Genomic DNA, 16,045 nt, shown 5'->3' with positions numbered 1-16,045 from the left:
ATGACACCCGGGGATGAGCCTCCCTGGCAACGAGGGACCACTATCAACTACCAACTGATGATGCAACTGGAAAATGACCTTATACGGAAGGTTCAATGCGGATCAGCAGAATATCCATGTCTACATAAAATACCATGACTTTAAAATGCTGTTTGACCTAAAGTAAGGGGGAAATGGAAAGGAGAAATGAGTTTATATGGCTACGAGTTTCTAAAAAAGAGTCTGGAGGCTGGCAGAAGGTTTGCCCTCATGCACAACTGAGCAGAGTCAGAGAGACAGATAAAGCAGATACAACCCCCAGATATTGGTTCCTTTGAGGGCTAAAGAGACCCATGGGAGTTATGGTCATGGCCGATGGGGTTAACTACCAGGGCAGATGGCCCCTCTTTGGAAATGGTGTTTATGTGTGATGAATCTGGACTCAGATGGGATCTCCCTTCATAAGACTTTCATGCTAGTGTGCTGGAGGTGCAGTTAATGTTGGGGTTTAAGATATATTTAGGGGATTTGAATCTCTGGACTGACAATGTGATAGCCAGATCCTGAGCCTCAACAGACTCCAGCACCTACAATCTGATTTATTGGACTTACCACACTCAGCTAAGATGGAGGTGAAGAAGGACAACCACCACACCATGGAGCCTAGAGTGATTACAACTGAAAATGGGAGGATTGCATCCAGCATCCAGGTGGAATCTGAGCCTCCTCTTGACATAAAGGTGCAATGGACACAACCAATCCAGTGTCCACATAGAAGAGGTGGCATTGGATTGGGAAAAGTGGACATAATGGACAAAGGGTATGGGGAAAGGCAGGAAGAGATGAGAGGTGGAGGCGTCTTCGGGACATGGAGCTGCCCTGGATGGTGCTTCAGAGGTAATCACCGGACATTGTAAATCCTCACAGGGCCTACATGATGGAATAGAGGAGAGTATGGGCCATGATGTGAACCAATGTATATGAGGTGCAGAGGTGCCCAAAGATGTACTTACCAAATCCAATGGATGTGTCATGATGATGGGAACGAGTGTTGTTGGGGGGGGGGAGAGGGGGGGTGGGGGGGTGGGGTTGAATGGGACCTCACATATATATTTTTAATGTAATATTATTACAAAGTCAATAAAAAAATAAAAAAATAAATCAAAAAAAAAAGAAAAAAAATAGGAAAGTGAAAAATAAAAGAAAGTGACAAATTTAATACCTGCTGGTCCTTGTATAAAACCAGGAAAAATAAGGTAATTTAGACATTTCACTTACCTTTCACATAAATAAGAGCTATTCCCAAACAGAAGTCAAACTTGGTATATCAAACTACAATAAATTTTAAAAGTATGCCAGTCTTGTATATATGCTATTAAATATTTCACTATTTTTTTAAAAAGCTGTATAAATCTCATCCAACTTTAAAAACAAATATTAATAAATATACCTAGAACTTTGGATATGTATAATAAGGAATAAAACAAGCAGACAGAGCTCAGGAAATCATCTAGTTTTGTGGTTCTCCAATTTGGATGCACATCAGATTCTCTACAGAACTAGCATTTAAAGAAATAATAAAAATAAATAAATGAAATTTGTCAGCCCCCAGATATTCTGTAATGTTAAAAATACTCAAAGTACATGAAACAACCAGAATTCTCACACTTTGTTGTTGGGAGTGGAAACCTACTTTGGAAACAATTTAGCATTTCCTTATCAAGATAAACAAACATAAATCTACTCTAACATGTAGCAATTCCAACACCTAGGCATTTACCCAAAAGAAATGAAAACTTATGTCTACAAGACTTGTTCACTAATGCTCACAGCAGCTTTATTTGTAGTGGCCAGAAACTAGAAAAATTCAAATGTCCATGAGCAGGAGAACTAACACATTACAATAGATTCACATCATACAATACTACTTGGCAATAAAAAGAAACAAACTACGAATACATGCAACAACACAGATGAATATCATACACTATGCTTATCAAAACGAGCAGAACCCAAAGCTTACACACTACATGATTCCACTTGTATCAAGTTCTGCAACAGTCAAAACTAATCTACAGTGCACAAGAACAGTGTGAATGGGAAATGGGAATAAGGGAACTTTCTGGGATGATGAAAATGGTCTGTGTCTTGTATGGGTAACAAGATTATATATGGGAGAACAGATGTAGCTCAAGTGGTTGAGCGCCTGCTTCCATGTATGAGGTCCTGGGTTCAATCCCTGGTACTTCCTATAAAAAAATAAAATTATATATGTGTTTGAATACACACACATACACACACACACATATTTCAAAACCCATGGAAGATCTGTGCACTTCTTTGTATATGCAGTATATTTCAATTTTTTAAGTTAAAAAAAATGTCTTCTAAGCTACTCTATAGATCTAAATTAAATGCTTAAAGTAAACAACTAACTTTTGACACTTTTGATTAATTTGATGACCTCTAAATTTTAAATTAACAGCTAAGTCCTTCTGCTGTCTAATGAAAGCAAGAATAAAATAGAAAAGAGAGAAAGAGAATAGCAAAAAGAACTAATATTTAGTAAGTATCGACTATAGTCAGTTACTTTCTTAATGTCTAATTATTTACTGCTCACAATCTTCTAAAAATGAGTCTAATAACCCTATGAGGAAATTTGGAAAAGTTACTAAACCTCTAATGCTCATAAATATTGCTTTGAAAAACTCAACACATAAACATATACGGAAAAAAAAAAAATTTCAATCACATATAAATGAAAATCCAGGGATCTCAATAATGTCAAATAAAATTTTTTAAAAATCAACCAAGTAACTGTGTGTTAAAGTAGCTTTCCATTAACCTGACTGGCTGTGGAGACCCGAAGCTGGTAAGCAAAATTGCTCAAAACATCCCACATTCTAAGGAGAAAACAACTGGGGTCAGCCACGAACTTCTGCAGTTTTATTAACAGGCAACTGGAATGAGCACTGCAATCAGCAACTTTCATCCAGACTTCACCCAGCCCTACACAGGCTCCCTACATATGCAATACACAAGGTCCCGCACACACTGTACACGCCACCCACAAAACCCATATGCCCCACACATGCCCCCACATACCACACTCACCCCTGCACACACGCCCCATATGGCTGTACCCACTGCACATGCCTGCACACACACCCGCACACACCCTGCACACAACCCAACAAAGGAGACAAATGAAGAGAGTGATGTCCAGAAAACCATCAGATGGCAAACAGAATCCAGCTTAGGAAGAATGCTGACATTTGCAGGGTACTCCCCTCCCCACCTTTCATAATACCCAAAGTAAAAGCGCACTCCAAGACAGCCACGGTGCACAGAGACTCAAGGACCCACTAGGAGAAGAGGTGGCAAGGCAGCATGGAAAAGATGTGCATATTTGCCCCATGATCCCTGAGCAGCGAACAAGGGACTGGAGAATGAGCTAGAAGGAGAGAGGAGCCACAAAGGAGGAGACTCCTCCCCTTCTCAGCACAACATCCTGCAGTTCCTTGAGGAGTCCTGTTGGTGATTCCCAATTGGGTAAGAGGGCAAGCAGGACAGCTGCTCTCCCACATCTGGGGACTGTGCTACAGGAGAGCCCGCGAGTTCACACACAGTCCCAAGACATTCTTACCATATAAAGTTCATTAGAGGCAATGGCTGAAGAAAAACGAAATACTTTCAAATTTAAATCCCATCTAGTTTAGACTGTTAAATCTTAAACCACTCATTAAATCAGAACATTCATAACTTAGAAGCACTATTTACCAAGCAATACTGACCATAGGCAGTGAAAATCAAGGTTTACATTACAATACCAGGTTATAAAACACATTAAGGAGTCTAACTATCAATATTCCACTGCTTTCCTAAAATGTCTTTAGGAAAGTTGTGGGGCTGAGGGGTCTCCTGTTAGTTTAGTAGTACGCATGAAATTTACAAAGGAATACCTGAAAATATCATAAAGCATATACATTAATTCCTTCTCTGAAGTTAACATGGCTAATTATTCCATTTTTCTTTTGTAACCCAAAGGTAATTTAAACCCTACCCAAAAGCAACAGTTGAAACGCTGTCACAGTAAGATAGCAACTAATATATGAAACTTCGAATATACACTCTTTTCAGCACATCAGATACTATGCAACACATATTTTAAAGATTGACTGTTTAAGTGCAGGAAATGGGAGCTTCGAATAAGGAACGCAATATAGAAAAAGAATTCCCAATCTAGAAAAAGAAAAGCGTAAACATAAAAGACTTCATAGCCTTGAGGAAGACCTAAAAAATAAAGTACCATTAGCAATACTAGAAAATATGTAGGATCATAAACTTTTCATTTATTTTTTTGATGAAGAAATTGAAGCCTGAAATGATTACATGGCATGTCAAACGTTAGAGAGCAAATAGCAATGCGTACTCAATACAAATCAATTTTAAAAATCTCATTTATATTCAAGTCAGTTAATACATTAGGTCAACGTAGACTATTTGCTCTTCCCAAATGTATCCCCTTCATTTCCTCACCTTTTCTCCTCTCTATCTGGAATGTTCTCCATTCCCATCACCACCTTCTGAAATCCTACCAGTCAGTCCTGTAAGGCTCATTCCAAAGGCAACTTCCTCCACTGTTCAGCCTTCCTCAATTATTCCAGCTAGAAGAAACATATTCTAAAGTCCCATAGTGAACTTTCTCTGCCATATTTAGCATCTGTCATTTACATATGTTTTTTCTCCTTTACTAAACTGCAAACACCTTAACAGGAACTGCCATATCAATCTTTCCCCCCAATCCTCCAGGTAATCAGGCAAGATACCTGCACACAGGAAACAGTAATAAGTGCATTCAAACTAAATAAGGGAGGAATTATCTCAGAAATTATCATAATTATTTTAATATGAACATTACCAAACAAAACTGCTTACTTTAAAATTACAATAAATAATAAGAAAAAATATAGAATGTATAGCACTGACCCTTGGTGGCCCAATAATCATGCCTGTCCACCTTGTAAGTGTCATATCTTCATCATCTTCAAGGCCCCAGCTAACAGTACCATCGCCTACTCCTTTTTGTCCTTCTTCAAGTTCTTCCAACAAGCGAAAATTACGAGGAACTTTAACTCCTATACAAGAGAATGTCAATATATATGTAAAAAGCTCAAAATAAGAGCTACACATATTCAAATTCAGCTTTTTCCAAATCAACCTTTACAAATCATTTCCCAAAAAAAGACAAAAATTCCCTTGAAAATGCTGAATCTAAAAACTCCTTAAAATGAAAGCACTAAAAAAATAACATTAATAGCTGTGAACATGGATATAAATTCTTATTCAAGTTTATACTGGCATAAAGCAATCATAAAGAAATGATTGTAAAGGGCGTATTTTCCCTCACTCAGGTTGCTATTTCTAACCAAGAGCATTGCATGGACTAAACAGGCATGATCGTAAAGTTCACAACCTAAATTCCATCAGCATATACTCTAAAGAAGTTTAAAGAATACAATTATGTTCCTTCCTTAAAAATGCACAAAAAGGTACTAGTTTTCAAGAATGCTGACGCAGGCACCCCTAATCCTGGTCTGCCTTTTTTCTGTTCTCATCCCAACCCAAAGGGGTCTAACCGCTCCCTACACAGCATCAGCACTTGGGGAGTTCATCTGATTTGAGAATGTTATTTCCTTTATATTCCTAACAGTTTCCTAAGACACTTCCTTTACCTCCATACCTAAAACTAGCTAATTTTCACAATCTCTTAACCTTTTTTACACCTCCACTCCACTGCATTTAAGCCTTAATCACACCTTACTTTATTTCTAATATATTAACAAAGAAATCGTCTTCTCTGCCTAGACTCCCCTATTCCATCACAGTTCCCATTCCTTCGATCTCACTGAATCTGGTCATTTCCGTCACTGGCCCACCAGTCTCTCAAATCCAATCGTAATGTTTCCTAGGATTACTGGCCTAGCCTCTCTAACCAAGAATGGGCGCACTATGGTCTTCCATGTTCTCCAAACCACAGCACAGCTCCTATTAAAAATACATAATTCCCTCGGAACCTTCTTTCCCCCTCAAACACACACACACACACAAATTATGAGGTAAAAAGAAAAAGTGACATTTGATGAAAAGCAAATTATCATTTTGTGTAATTTACCTCTCCTGCTGAACCTAAAACATCTACTTCACCTAATAATTCAAAATAATCTGCCTGAATATATAATAAAGATCCAGCAACTATTGTAATTAAAAAGCAAAAAAACCTAGCTACTTTGTGTATTGTGCGTCTTTAAAAAGACTTGAAAATCATGGTCTATAGAAATGGGAGTTATTATATAATAAATCACAGTAACAAGTATAATCACTATTACAACTACTATAATTATTAATATCCCATTTTATCCTAAAAACACCCATTTTATACTTGTGGAAATTGAAGTTTAGACAAGTTGTGTGAACTACTCAAGGTCAGCTGTTAACACTTAACAGCTGTTAAGAGGCAGATCCAATATTAAAATATAGTTTTTAGACCAAAGCCACTCTTTTAAGCATTCCCAAGGATTCTGAACACAGGCCTAGGAGTCAGTCTGTCCAAATTTCACTCCCATTTCTGTTGCCGATGTGATTTATGATCCCAGGCTCAGTTTCCTCATCTGTAAAACTGGAACAATAGTTACTACTTGGTAGGATCATTGTGAAAAATAAGGTAATCCATCATAAACAATAAATATTGACTATTTAGCTTCTGTAATAAATAGAAGTATATAAGCCTTCTAGTCACCTGATATAGAGTGGTCACTGGAAATTTTATCCTAGGCTATAAATTTCCATTCACATAATACTTGGGTAACTGAGTTTTCTTATATCCCTGTAGATGTATAGTCATATTCTCCACAATATATTGCTTATTGAATTGCTTCTGAAAGCAATTTTTAACAAGCTTGATTGTCCTTGCCATTATAAAGACATCCCCCCTGCCAAGAATAATTCTAAATTTGCATTGAATTTGTCTCCTTTTTATAACCAATTTAGTTAAGTGACCTTTACAAGTCTCTAAAACTATAAATAATGTAAATTTAGTATTTCTTGTTAGCTAAATGCTGAAGTTGCAAACCTAGCCAAACTATACACCATCTCACTATACAGCATTTTGAAAAATATTTCTAATATTAACAGATCAATTATTGGTAATACTAATATTTAAACAGCTATACTATTTTCTTTGAGACTTAAAAATAAATAAGCTATGTTTTTAAATTCAGCACTGGAGTACTCTAGTTTATTTCACCCAACTACAAACACCTACAGAGAGAAGAAAGTCAAAAGATGGGGATACTGCTTCATGAATGTTGCAGTGTATGCACTGTTGTGTGTATTTCTTGCCATCTATTAGCCCTTTTCTGCAGTTCTTGTCTTTTTCCTGTGTGTCTCCTGTTTGCTTTTTAATAGTTTTAAATATAGTAATCCCCTTAAGCTGGAACCTTCATATAAAAAAAAAAAAAAAGGCAGTATAGTCACCCATCCCTATCTGTTTAGCCACAACTCTTTTAAAAATGCTGATAGTTTTTAAGTCTAGAAGACTCTCAGAGATCATCCACTACAAAATCAAATACTTTAAAGTAAAGAAAACAAACACCAGGAAAAGTGAGGTGACTATCCTAAAGTCACAGAAATACCAGTCACTAAATCAAGTAAGAACTCAGGTCCCAACTACCAGGAAGGTGGTAGACTAGAAATACACAGTACTCTCTTCTCCAGAAAAATACCTAGAAGACAGCTGAAATGGCCTGGAAAAAGATCTTCTAGGCTTTAGGACACCAGATGAAGGCTGGACACCATCCAGAAGTGAGAAGGACAAAGGAGGGAAATAAAGACAGCAGAACTCACACACAATTCCACCAGGCACTGACCAGACGGTTGCCAGAGAGTGCCATCTGCTGGCAGATCAAGGACATGCACATGAAAAAAATTAAGAGGTTTTTTCCTGCCTTTATAGCCTCCCTCGCCAAGACTGTAGGAAGTGGGTCTGCAACCCATTCCTGAGTCCAGTGTCCAAGTTTGAGCAACCAGCAGGACAATCCTAACAATCTAGGTCGAGCCAAGAATCAAAGAATAGTGGTAACATACAGCCTTCTGCCATTAAATCTCTACGAAAGAGAAAGAAATTGAGCGTCTGAGTAAACTACATCCTAATCAGATACCTAGATATCAGCAAAAAATTAGGAGCCATACTAAGAACATAGAAGACATGGTCTTTTTTTTTTTTTAATGGCACTGAAATCTGTCAGTAAATGAATACTTCCTAAATTGGTTCTAATCATATTCCCAGAGAAAGATTTAGGTAAACAATGATTTTTTTAGCAACACAATCTTCTTTAGAACATAATGATATAGCTTATACTATACCAAAAAATGTGTAACTTTTTTCCTGTTAAATTCTCACAACTCAGTAAGTATTATGACATCTCCATTCTGCATACAAAGACATAGTGACTTGCTCCAAGTAATCCAGGAGATAAATGGCTAGAATTTGAACACTAAAGCTATGCTTTGCTGCCTGTAAGGTTTTCTAGAAAAAAATCATGAACCTTTTTTTGTGTGTATTTTGCTCACTTGTTCCTCAGGGAAAGAAGCTATTACAGATGTGGAAACAGTTCTGGATAACTAACTTGCCTAATGTTTATAGAGCTGAACCCAGACTTAATGCCAAATCCTTCAAGTCTGACCTGAAAACTTCCCTAACCTGTATATCTTTTGATACTCTCATGACTGGATATTGGGTATAACATTTGCTTCTATTTTATGGCTTTGGTCACTTCACTCTTCAGTTTATCCCAAGTTGTAATCCACTTGGGACAGAAGTATCCAAATTTAGTTACAAAACAGTGCTTCTTTAGTAAAGTATTGAGAAAACAATACACATACAAACAGAAACTCAGAAATATATCAAAGCCCCAGAAGAGATGCAGAATTTGAGAGAACTTATCAGCAAAATGTACAAAAATCTCCAAAATCAAATTAATGAGTTGAAAGACAATACAGTCAAAGAGATAAATGACATCAAGAAGACACTGAGAGAGTGCAAAGAAGATTTTGAAATCGTGAGCAGAAACCAAAGATTTCATGGGAATGAAAGATACAATAGATGAGATCAACAACACATTTGGGGCATACAACTGCAGATTTGAAATGACAGAAGAAAAAATAACTGATACCAAAGACAGAACAGCTAAAATTGAAGAGAGAGAAAAACAGGGAGAGAAAAGAATGGAAAAAACTGAGCAGGGGTTCAGAGAGTTGAATGACAACACAAAACACAACATACATGTCATGGGAATTCCAGAAAGAGAAGGGAAAGGGGGCAGAAAGAATACCTGAGGAAATAACAACTGAAAATTTCCCAACTCTCATGAAAGAAATGAACTCATGTGTCCAAGAAGTGCACCGTACCTCAATCAAAATAAATCCAAGTATACATACTCCAAGACACACGCTACATAGAATGTCAAATGTCAAAGATAGAGAAAATTCTGAGAGCAGCAAGGGAGAAGCAAACCATCACACACAAGGGGTGCCCAGTAAGACTTAGCAAGGATTTCTATCAGAAACCATGGAGGCGAGAAGACAGTGTTATGATACAGTTAGGATACTGAAAGAGAAAAACTGCCAGCCGAGAATTTTTTATCCAACAAAACTGTCCTTCAAATATGAGGGTGAGTACAAAATATTCACAAACAAACAGAAACTAAGGGAGTTCTTAAAACAGAATTCACCTTTGCAGGAAATATCAAAGGGAGCCTTAAAGCCTGAAAGAAAAAGACAAGAGAGAAAGCTTGGAGGAGAGTATAGAAGAATGGCAGAAAGGATAACCAAAAGAGTAAATAAGACAGATGAAAATAAGACATGACATATGAAAAACAAAAACATGAAATGGTAGAAGTAAATAATGCATTTATAGTAATATCATTGAATGTGAATAGATTAAAATCCCCAATCAAAAGATACAGGATAACAGAATAGGTAAAAAAAAACAACAGCTACCCATATGCTGCCTACAAGAAACTCACCTTAGACCAAGGAAACAAACCAGATGAAATTGAAAGGCTAGAAAAAGATACTCCACACAAATAGTGACTGAAAAAGAGCAGAGTTAACTATGCTAACATTGGACAAAACACTTTAAATGCAAAAGTTATGAGATACAGCAGGTCATTATATATGAATAAAAGGGACAATCCACGAGGAAAGTATAATAGTCATAATAGCTATGCACCTAACCAGGGTGCCCCAAAATACATGAGACAAATTCTGTCTGGCAAAACTAAAGAGAGAAACAGACATCTCTACAATAATAGTTGGGAGATTTCAACACCCCCACTCACATCATTAGATAGAACAACTAGACAGAAGATCAACAAGGAAACGGAGAAATTGAACAAAATAATAAACAAGTTAGACCTAGTAGACATATATAGATATTACACACAAACTCAGTGGGTTATCCATTTTTCTTAAGTGCCCATGGATCTTTCTCCAGGATAGACCATGTTAGGGCACAGTGCAGCTCTCAATAAATATAAAAAGACTGAAATTATACAAAGCAACTTCACACATCATAATGGAATGAAACTGGAAATCTATAGACACGAAAAAAGGTAAATTTGCAAATATGCAGGGGCTAAAAAACATACTCCTAAATAATCAGTGTCAAAAAAGAAATTGCAAGTGAAATCAGTAAATATTTTGAGACAAATGAAAACAAGGGGAGTGTTTGCAGCTCTGTTGAGCACCAGCTTCCCATATGGGAAGTCGCAGGTTCAGTTCCCAGTGCCTCCTAGAAAAAAAAACAACAACAACAAGGGAAGACAATGTGGCTGAAGTGACTGCACTGCCGCCTACCATATGGGAGGTCCTGGGTTTGGTTTCCGGTGCCTCCTAGAGAAGATGAGCACGACAGCAAGCTGGTGCAGTGGGCAGGCCTGGGAAGTGATGCAAAAGATGACGCAACAAGGAGACACAAAGTGAAAACAATGAGAGAGACAACAAAGCAGGGAGCACGGGTGGCGCAAGCAACTGAGCGCCTCTCTCCCACACGGGAGATTCCAGGTTCAGTTGCCGGTGCCTCCTAAAGAGAAGACAAGCAGACACAGAGAGAGCGCACAGCGAATGGACACATACAGCAAGTGTAAACAAGGGGAGGGTATTTTTTTTTTATCTTTAAAAACAAACAAACAACAAGCAAAACAAACAAAAAAACTAACTCAGGGGAGGTGACATGGCTCAGTGATTGAATGCCAGCTATCCACATACAAGGTCCCAGCTTCAATCCCCACCACAGTACCTCAAAAACAAAAACAAAAACAAAAAAAAAAAAAACCTAATGGACACAGCATAGGCAGTCTTGAGGGATATTTATACTCCTAAACACCTATATTAAAAAAGAAGAAAGAGCTAAACTCAAAGACTTAACTGAAGCACTAGAGAAACTCGAAAAAGAACAGCAAACCAATCCCAAAGCAAGCAAAAGTAAAGAAATAACTTTTAGAACAGAAACAAATGAAAGTGCAAAAATAGAGAAAATCAACAAAACCAAAAGCTGATTTTTTTTAGAAGATCAATAAAATTGACAAACCCCTAGCTAGACCAGCAAAGAAAAAAAGATGCAAATAAATACAATCAGAAATGAAAGGGGGGATGTTATGACTAACCCCACAGAAACAAAAAGCATAAGAGGACATTATGAGAAACTGTATGCCAACAAACTATACAACCTAGATGAAGTGGACAAATTCCTAGAAAGGCACAAACAATCTACACTAATGCTACAAGAAATACAAAAAACTAACAAACCAATCACATTTAAAGAGATTGAATCCGTCATCAAAAACCTCCAAAAAAAAAAAAAAAAAGTCCAGGACCAGATAGATGGCTTCACAGGCGAATTCTATGAAGTATTTAGAAAAGAATTAACATCAATCCTGTCTCAACTCTTCCTAAAAACTGAAGAGGAGGGAAGATTACCTAACACATTTTAGAAAGCCAACATCACCCTAATACCAAAGCCAGATAAAGACACTACAACCAAAGAAAATTACAGACCAATCTCTCCAATGGACATAGACAAAAAAATTCTCAACTAAATACTTGTGAATCAAATCCAACAGCATATCAAAGACTTACACATCAATGAGACCAAGTGGGATTCATTCCTGGCACACAAGACTGGGTCAACATAAGAAAATCAATCAACATAACACATTAAAAAATTGAATTATCCTTTCTTAATAAAACACTTCAAAAGATAGGAATAGAAAGAAAATTCCTCAATATGATAAAAGGCATATACGAAAAACCCACAGCCAATATCATTTTCAATGGGGAAAGGTTGAAAGCGTTTTCTCTAAGATCGGGAACATGACAAGAATGCCCAATGTCACCACTGTTATTCAACATTGTACTAGAAGTTCTAGCTAGAGCAGTTAGACGAGGAAAAAAAAATTAAAGGTATCCAAATTGGAAAAATTGAAGTAAAATTCTATCTGCAGATGACATGATCCTTTAGAAAATTCTGAAATGTCTAAAACAAACCTACCTGAACCAATGAGTTCAGCAAAGTGGCAGGATTCTAAATCAATACACAAAAATCAGTAAGGTTTTGTACACTAGTATTGAACCATCTGAGGAGGAAATCTGGGGGGAAATTCCACTTACAAAAACCTCAACACCTAGGAATCAATTTAACCAAAGAAGTACAGGGCCTATATGCAGAAAATTACAAAATGACGCTAAAAGAAATCAATGAAGATCTAAACAAATGGAAAGACATTCTATTTTCATGGATTGGAAGACTAAATAACGTGATGTCAATCCTACCCAAATTGATGTACAGATTCAAGGCAATACCAATTGAAATTCCAAAAGTCTACTTTACAGAAATAGAAATGGCAGTTACCAAATTCATTTGGAAGGGTAAGTGCACCTGAATAGCCAAAAGCATTCTAAAAATGAAGAGCTACATGGGAGGAATTTCATTGCCTGACCTTGAAACATACAACAAAACTACAATGGTCAAAACAGCATGGTACTGGCATAAAGATAAGACACATTGGTCAGTGGAATAGAACTGAGAATTCAGAAATAAACCCTCACCTCTACGGTCAATTGGTTTTTGACAAACCTACCAAGTCCATATTAATAGGACAAAACAGTCTCTTCAATAAATGGTGCTAGGAGAACTGTTATCTATATATAATCAAAAGAATGGAAGTGGACTCCTATCTCATTTACTATACAAAAATAACTCAAAATGGATCAAAGACCTAAATACAAAAGCCAGGACCATAAACTCACTAGAAGAAAATGTAGGGAAACATCTTCAAGACCTTGCAATAGATGATGGTTTCTTGATTTTAGACCCAAAGCACATGAAACAAAAGAAAAAAGAGTTAAATGGGACCTCCTCAAAATTAAACACTTTTGCACCTCACAGGACTTTATTAAAAGGATGAAAAGGCAGTCCACTCACTGGAAAATATTTGGAAACCATGTCTGAGAAGGGCTTAATATCCATGATCTATACAGCAATGTTACAAATCAACAATAAAAAGACAAATGACCCAATTAAAAAATAGGCAAAAGACTTGAATAGGTATTTGTCCAAAGAAGAAATACAAATGGCAAAAAACACATGAAAAAAATGTTCAACATCATTAATGATTAGGAAAATGCAAATCAAAATTATGAGATATCATTTCACACCTATCAGAATAGGGACTACTAAAAAGTCAGAAAACTGTAAATGCTGGAGAGGATGTAGAGAGATAGGAACACTTATTCACTGTTGGTGCGAATGCAGAATGATATAGCCACTGTGGTAGTTCCTAAAGAATTTGAATATAGACTTGCCATGTGACCCTACAATACCACTACAGGGTATATTCCCAGAAGAACTGAAAAGCAGTGACACAAACAGACATCTGCACACCTATGGTCATAGCAGCATTATTCATGATTGCCAAAAGTTGGAAATAACCCAGGTGTACATCAACCATGAATGGATAAACAAACTGTGGATAAACAAACTGTGGTTTATTCACATGGTGGAATATTACGCAGCTATAAGAAATGAAGTTGTAAAGCATATAACATGGATAAACCTGGAGGACATTATGTTGAGTGAAGCAAGCCAGACCCAAAAGGACAAAAGACATTGTGTTACTGTGAACTAAATATATTGTGTAACATGCTGTATGATTCCATTTACATAAAATGTAAATATAAATCAATTTATAAAGATGAAATTTGATTTGTGGTTATGTAGGGATAGGGAAAGCATACTAAGGGGCATGGAACTTTTCTTTTTGGAAAAATGAAATAATTTTTAAATTTTTTGCAATGATGAATGCACAACATTGTGACTAAAAGCCATTGATTATACACTTTACATAGATTGTATGGCATCTAATAAAACTGCTTAATAAATAAATAATTGGGCAAGAATACACAGAAATACCAGCTATGTACAGCAGAGGAAACAGAGATTGAGAAGAATTTTGTCTGTTTTGTTAATTATTACTATTACTGATATAATGAAAATGCTCTAATAATGATTGAAGTGATGAATGCACAACTATGTGATTATACCAAATACCATTAATTGTACACTGTGGAAGAACTGTATGTTTTATTAATATGTATCAATAAAATTGATTTGGGAAAGAAAAAAAAAAAAGAACTCAGGTCCCCAGCCTCCAAATAATTGAATTTCCTGTTTACTATCTATCACTGCGAACCTCCACTGATGAGATATGAGATCAAAAACAAAAATAGTATTTATAAGCAAAACCCTGAACGCTAACAACCTAGAAAACATGCTTCCAGTTTTTAATCTGAAGGATATCAGATTCTTAGTCACTTGCCTTATACCCATGACATGAAAATAAGAGGAGGGAAGCGGACGTGGCTCAACTGACAGAGCATCTGTCTACCATATGGAGGGTCCAGGGTTCGATCCCCAGGGCCTCCTGACCCATGTGGTAAGCTGGCCCACACACAATGCTGCCACACGCAAGGGGTGCTGTGCCACGCAGGGGTGTCCCTCACGTAGGAGTGCCCCATGTGAAAGGAGCGTACCCCGCAAGGAGAGCCGCCCCATGTGAAAAAGGCGCAGCCTGCCCAAGAGTGGTGCTGCACACACGAAGAGCTGACGCAGAAAGATGACGCAACAAAAAAGAGACGCAGTTTCCCAGTTCCGCCTGATAATGCAAGTGTACCCAAAAGAACACACAGCAAATGGACAAAGAGAGCAGACAATGGTGGGGAAGGGGAGAGAAAGAAATAAAATAAATCTTGAAAAAAAAAATCATGTTCTTAAAATGAAAAAAAGAAGACTATTGTAGCAATTTGATATGGTTATGAATTCCAAAAATAAATATTGGATTATGTTTGTAATCTGGTCTGTACCTGGGCACGATTAAGTTATGATTAAGGCATGGCAAAGGACAGAGGTGAGGGTTCTTAATGTTGGAGTTTTGATGTTGGAATTTGATGCCGAAGCCTTAAGCTGGAGCCCCAGGAAGTAAGCTCACAGAGGAAAGAGAAGCCAGCCCAGGAAGAGAGGAACCCAGGAAGCCTGAATCCTTGCAGACGTCAGCAGCCACCTTGCTCCAATATGTGAAAATACTTTGGTGAGGGAAGTAATTTATGCTTTATGGCCTGGTATCAGTAAGCTCCTACCACAAATAAATACCCTTTATAAAAACCAACCAATTTCTGGTATTTTGCATTAGTGCCCCTTTGGCTGACTAATACAACTGTCAAATAAATAAAAGGTGAATGAGTCTTACTATGTTGTGCAATTTTAACCCAAACTTTTATATTTTTCAAATCACAGGGGAAAAAGGCACACATAGGACCTCAAATTGTGCTAAATCTATCAGTAAATTCACACAAATGAGAGCAAAGCCAATTTAATGGCAGTTCACAGCAAATCATCTAAATTAAGAAAATTCTGCAGTAACATCTTTGAAAAGTGAGATGTGGACTCTGG

At 37.0% G+C, this 16,045-nt stretch overlaps 1 protein-coding gene across 1 annotated transcript in view; it reads right to left on the bottom strand.

Moving 5' to 3' along the window:
* UBE2V2 (ubiquitin conjugating enzyme E2 V2) overlaps positions 1-16,045 on the bottom strand; it is a 53,339-nt gene that overhangs the window by 23,924 nt on the left and 13,370 nt on the right. Inside the window, exon 2 of the mRNA XM_004454033.4 lies at positions 4,969-5,117. Coding sequence (XP_004454090.1) covers positions 4,969-5,117 — 149 coding nt within the window. The remainder of the gene's footprint in view (positions 1-4,968; positions 5,118-16,045) is intronic.

The sequence above is a fragment of the Dasypus novemcinctus genome, chromosome 14, assembly GCF_030445035.2.
Source record: "Dasypus novemcinctus isolate mDasNov1 chromosome 14, mDasNov1.1.hap2, whole genome shotgun sequence".
Classification (NCBI taxonomy): Eukaryota; Metazoa; Chordata; class Mammalia; order Cingulata; family Dasypodidae; genus Dasypus; species Dasypus novemcinctus.
Note: the sequence above shows the minus strand (reverse complement) of the source record. Positions and strands in the feature narration are given on the sequence as shown.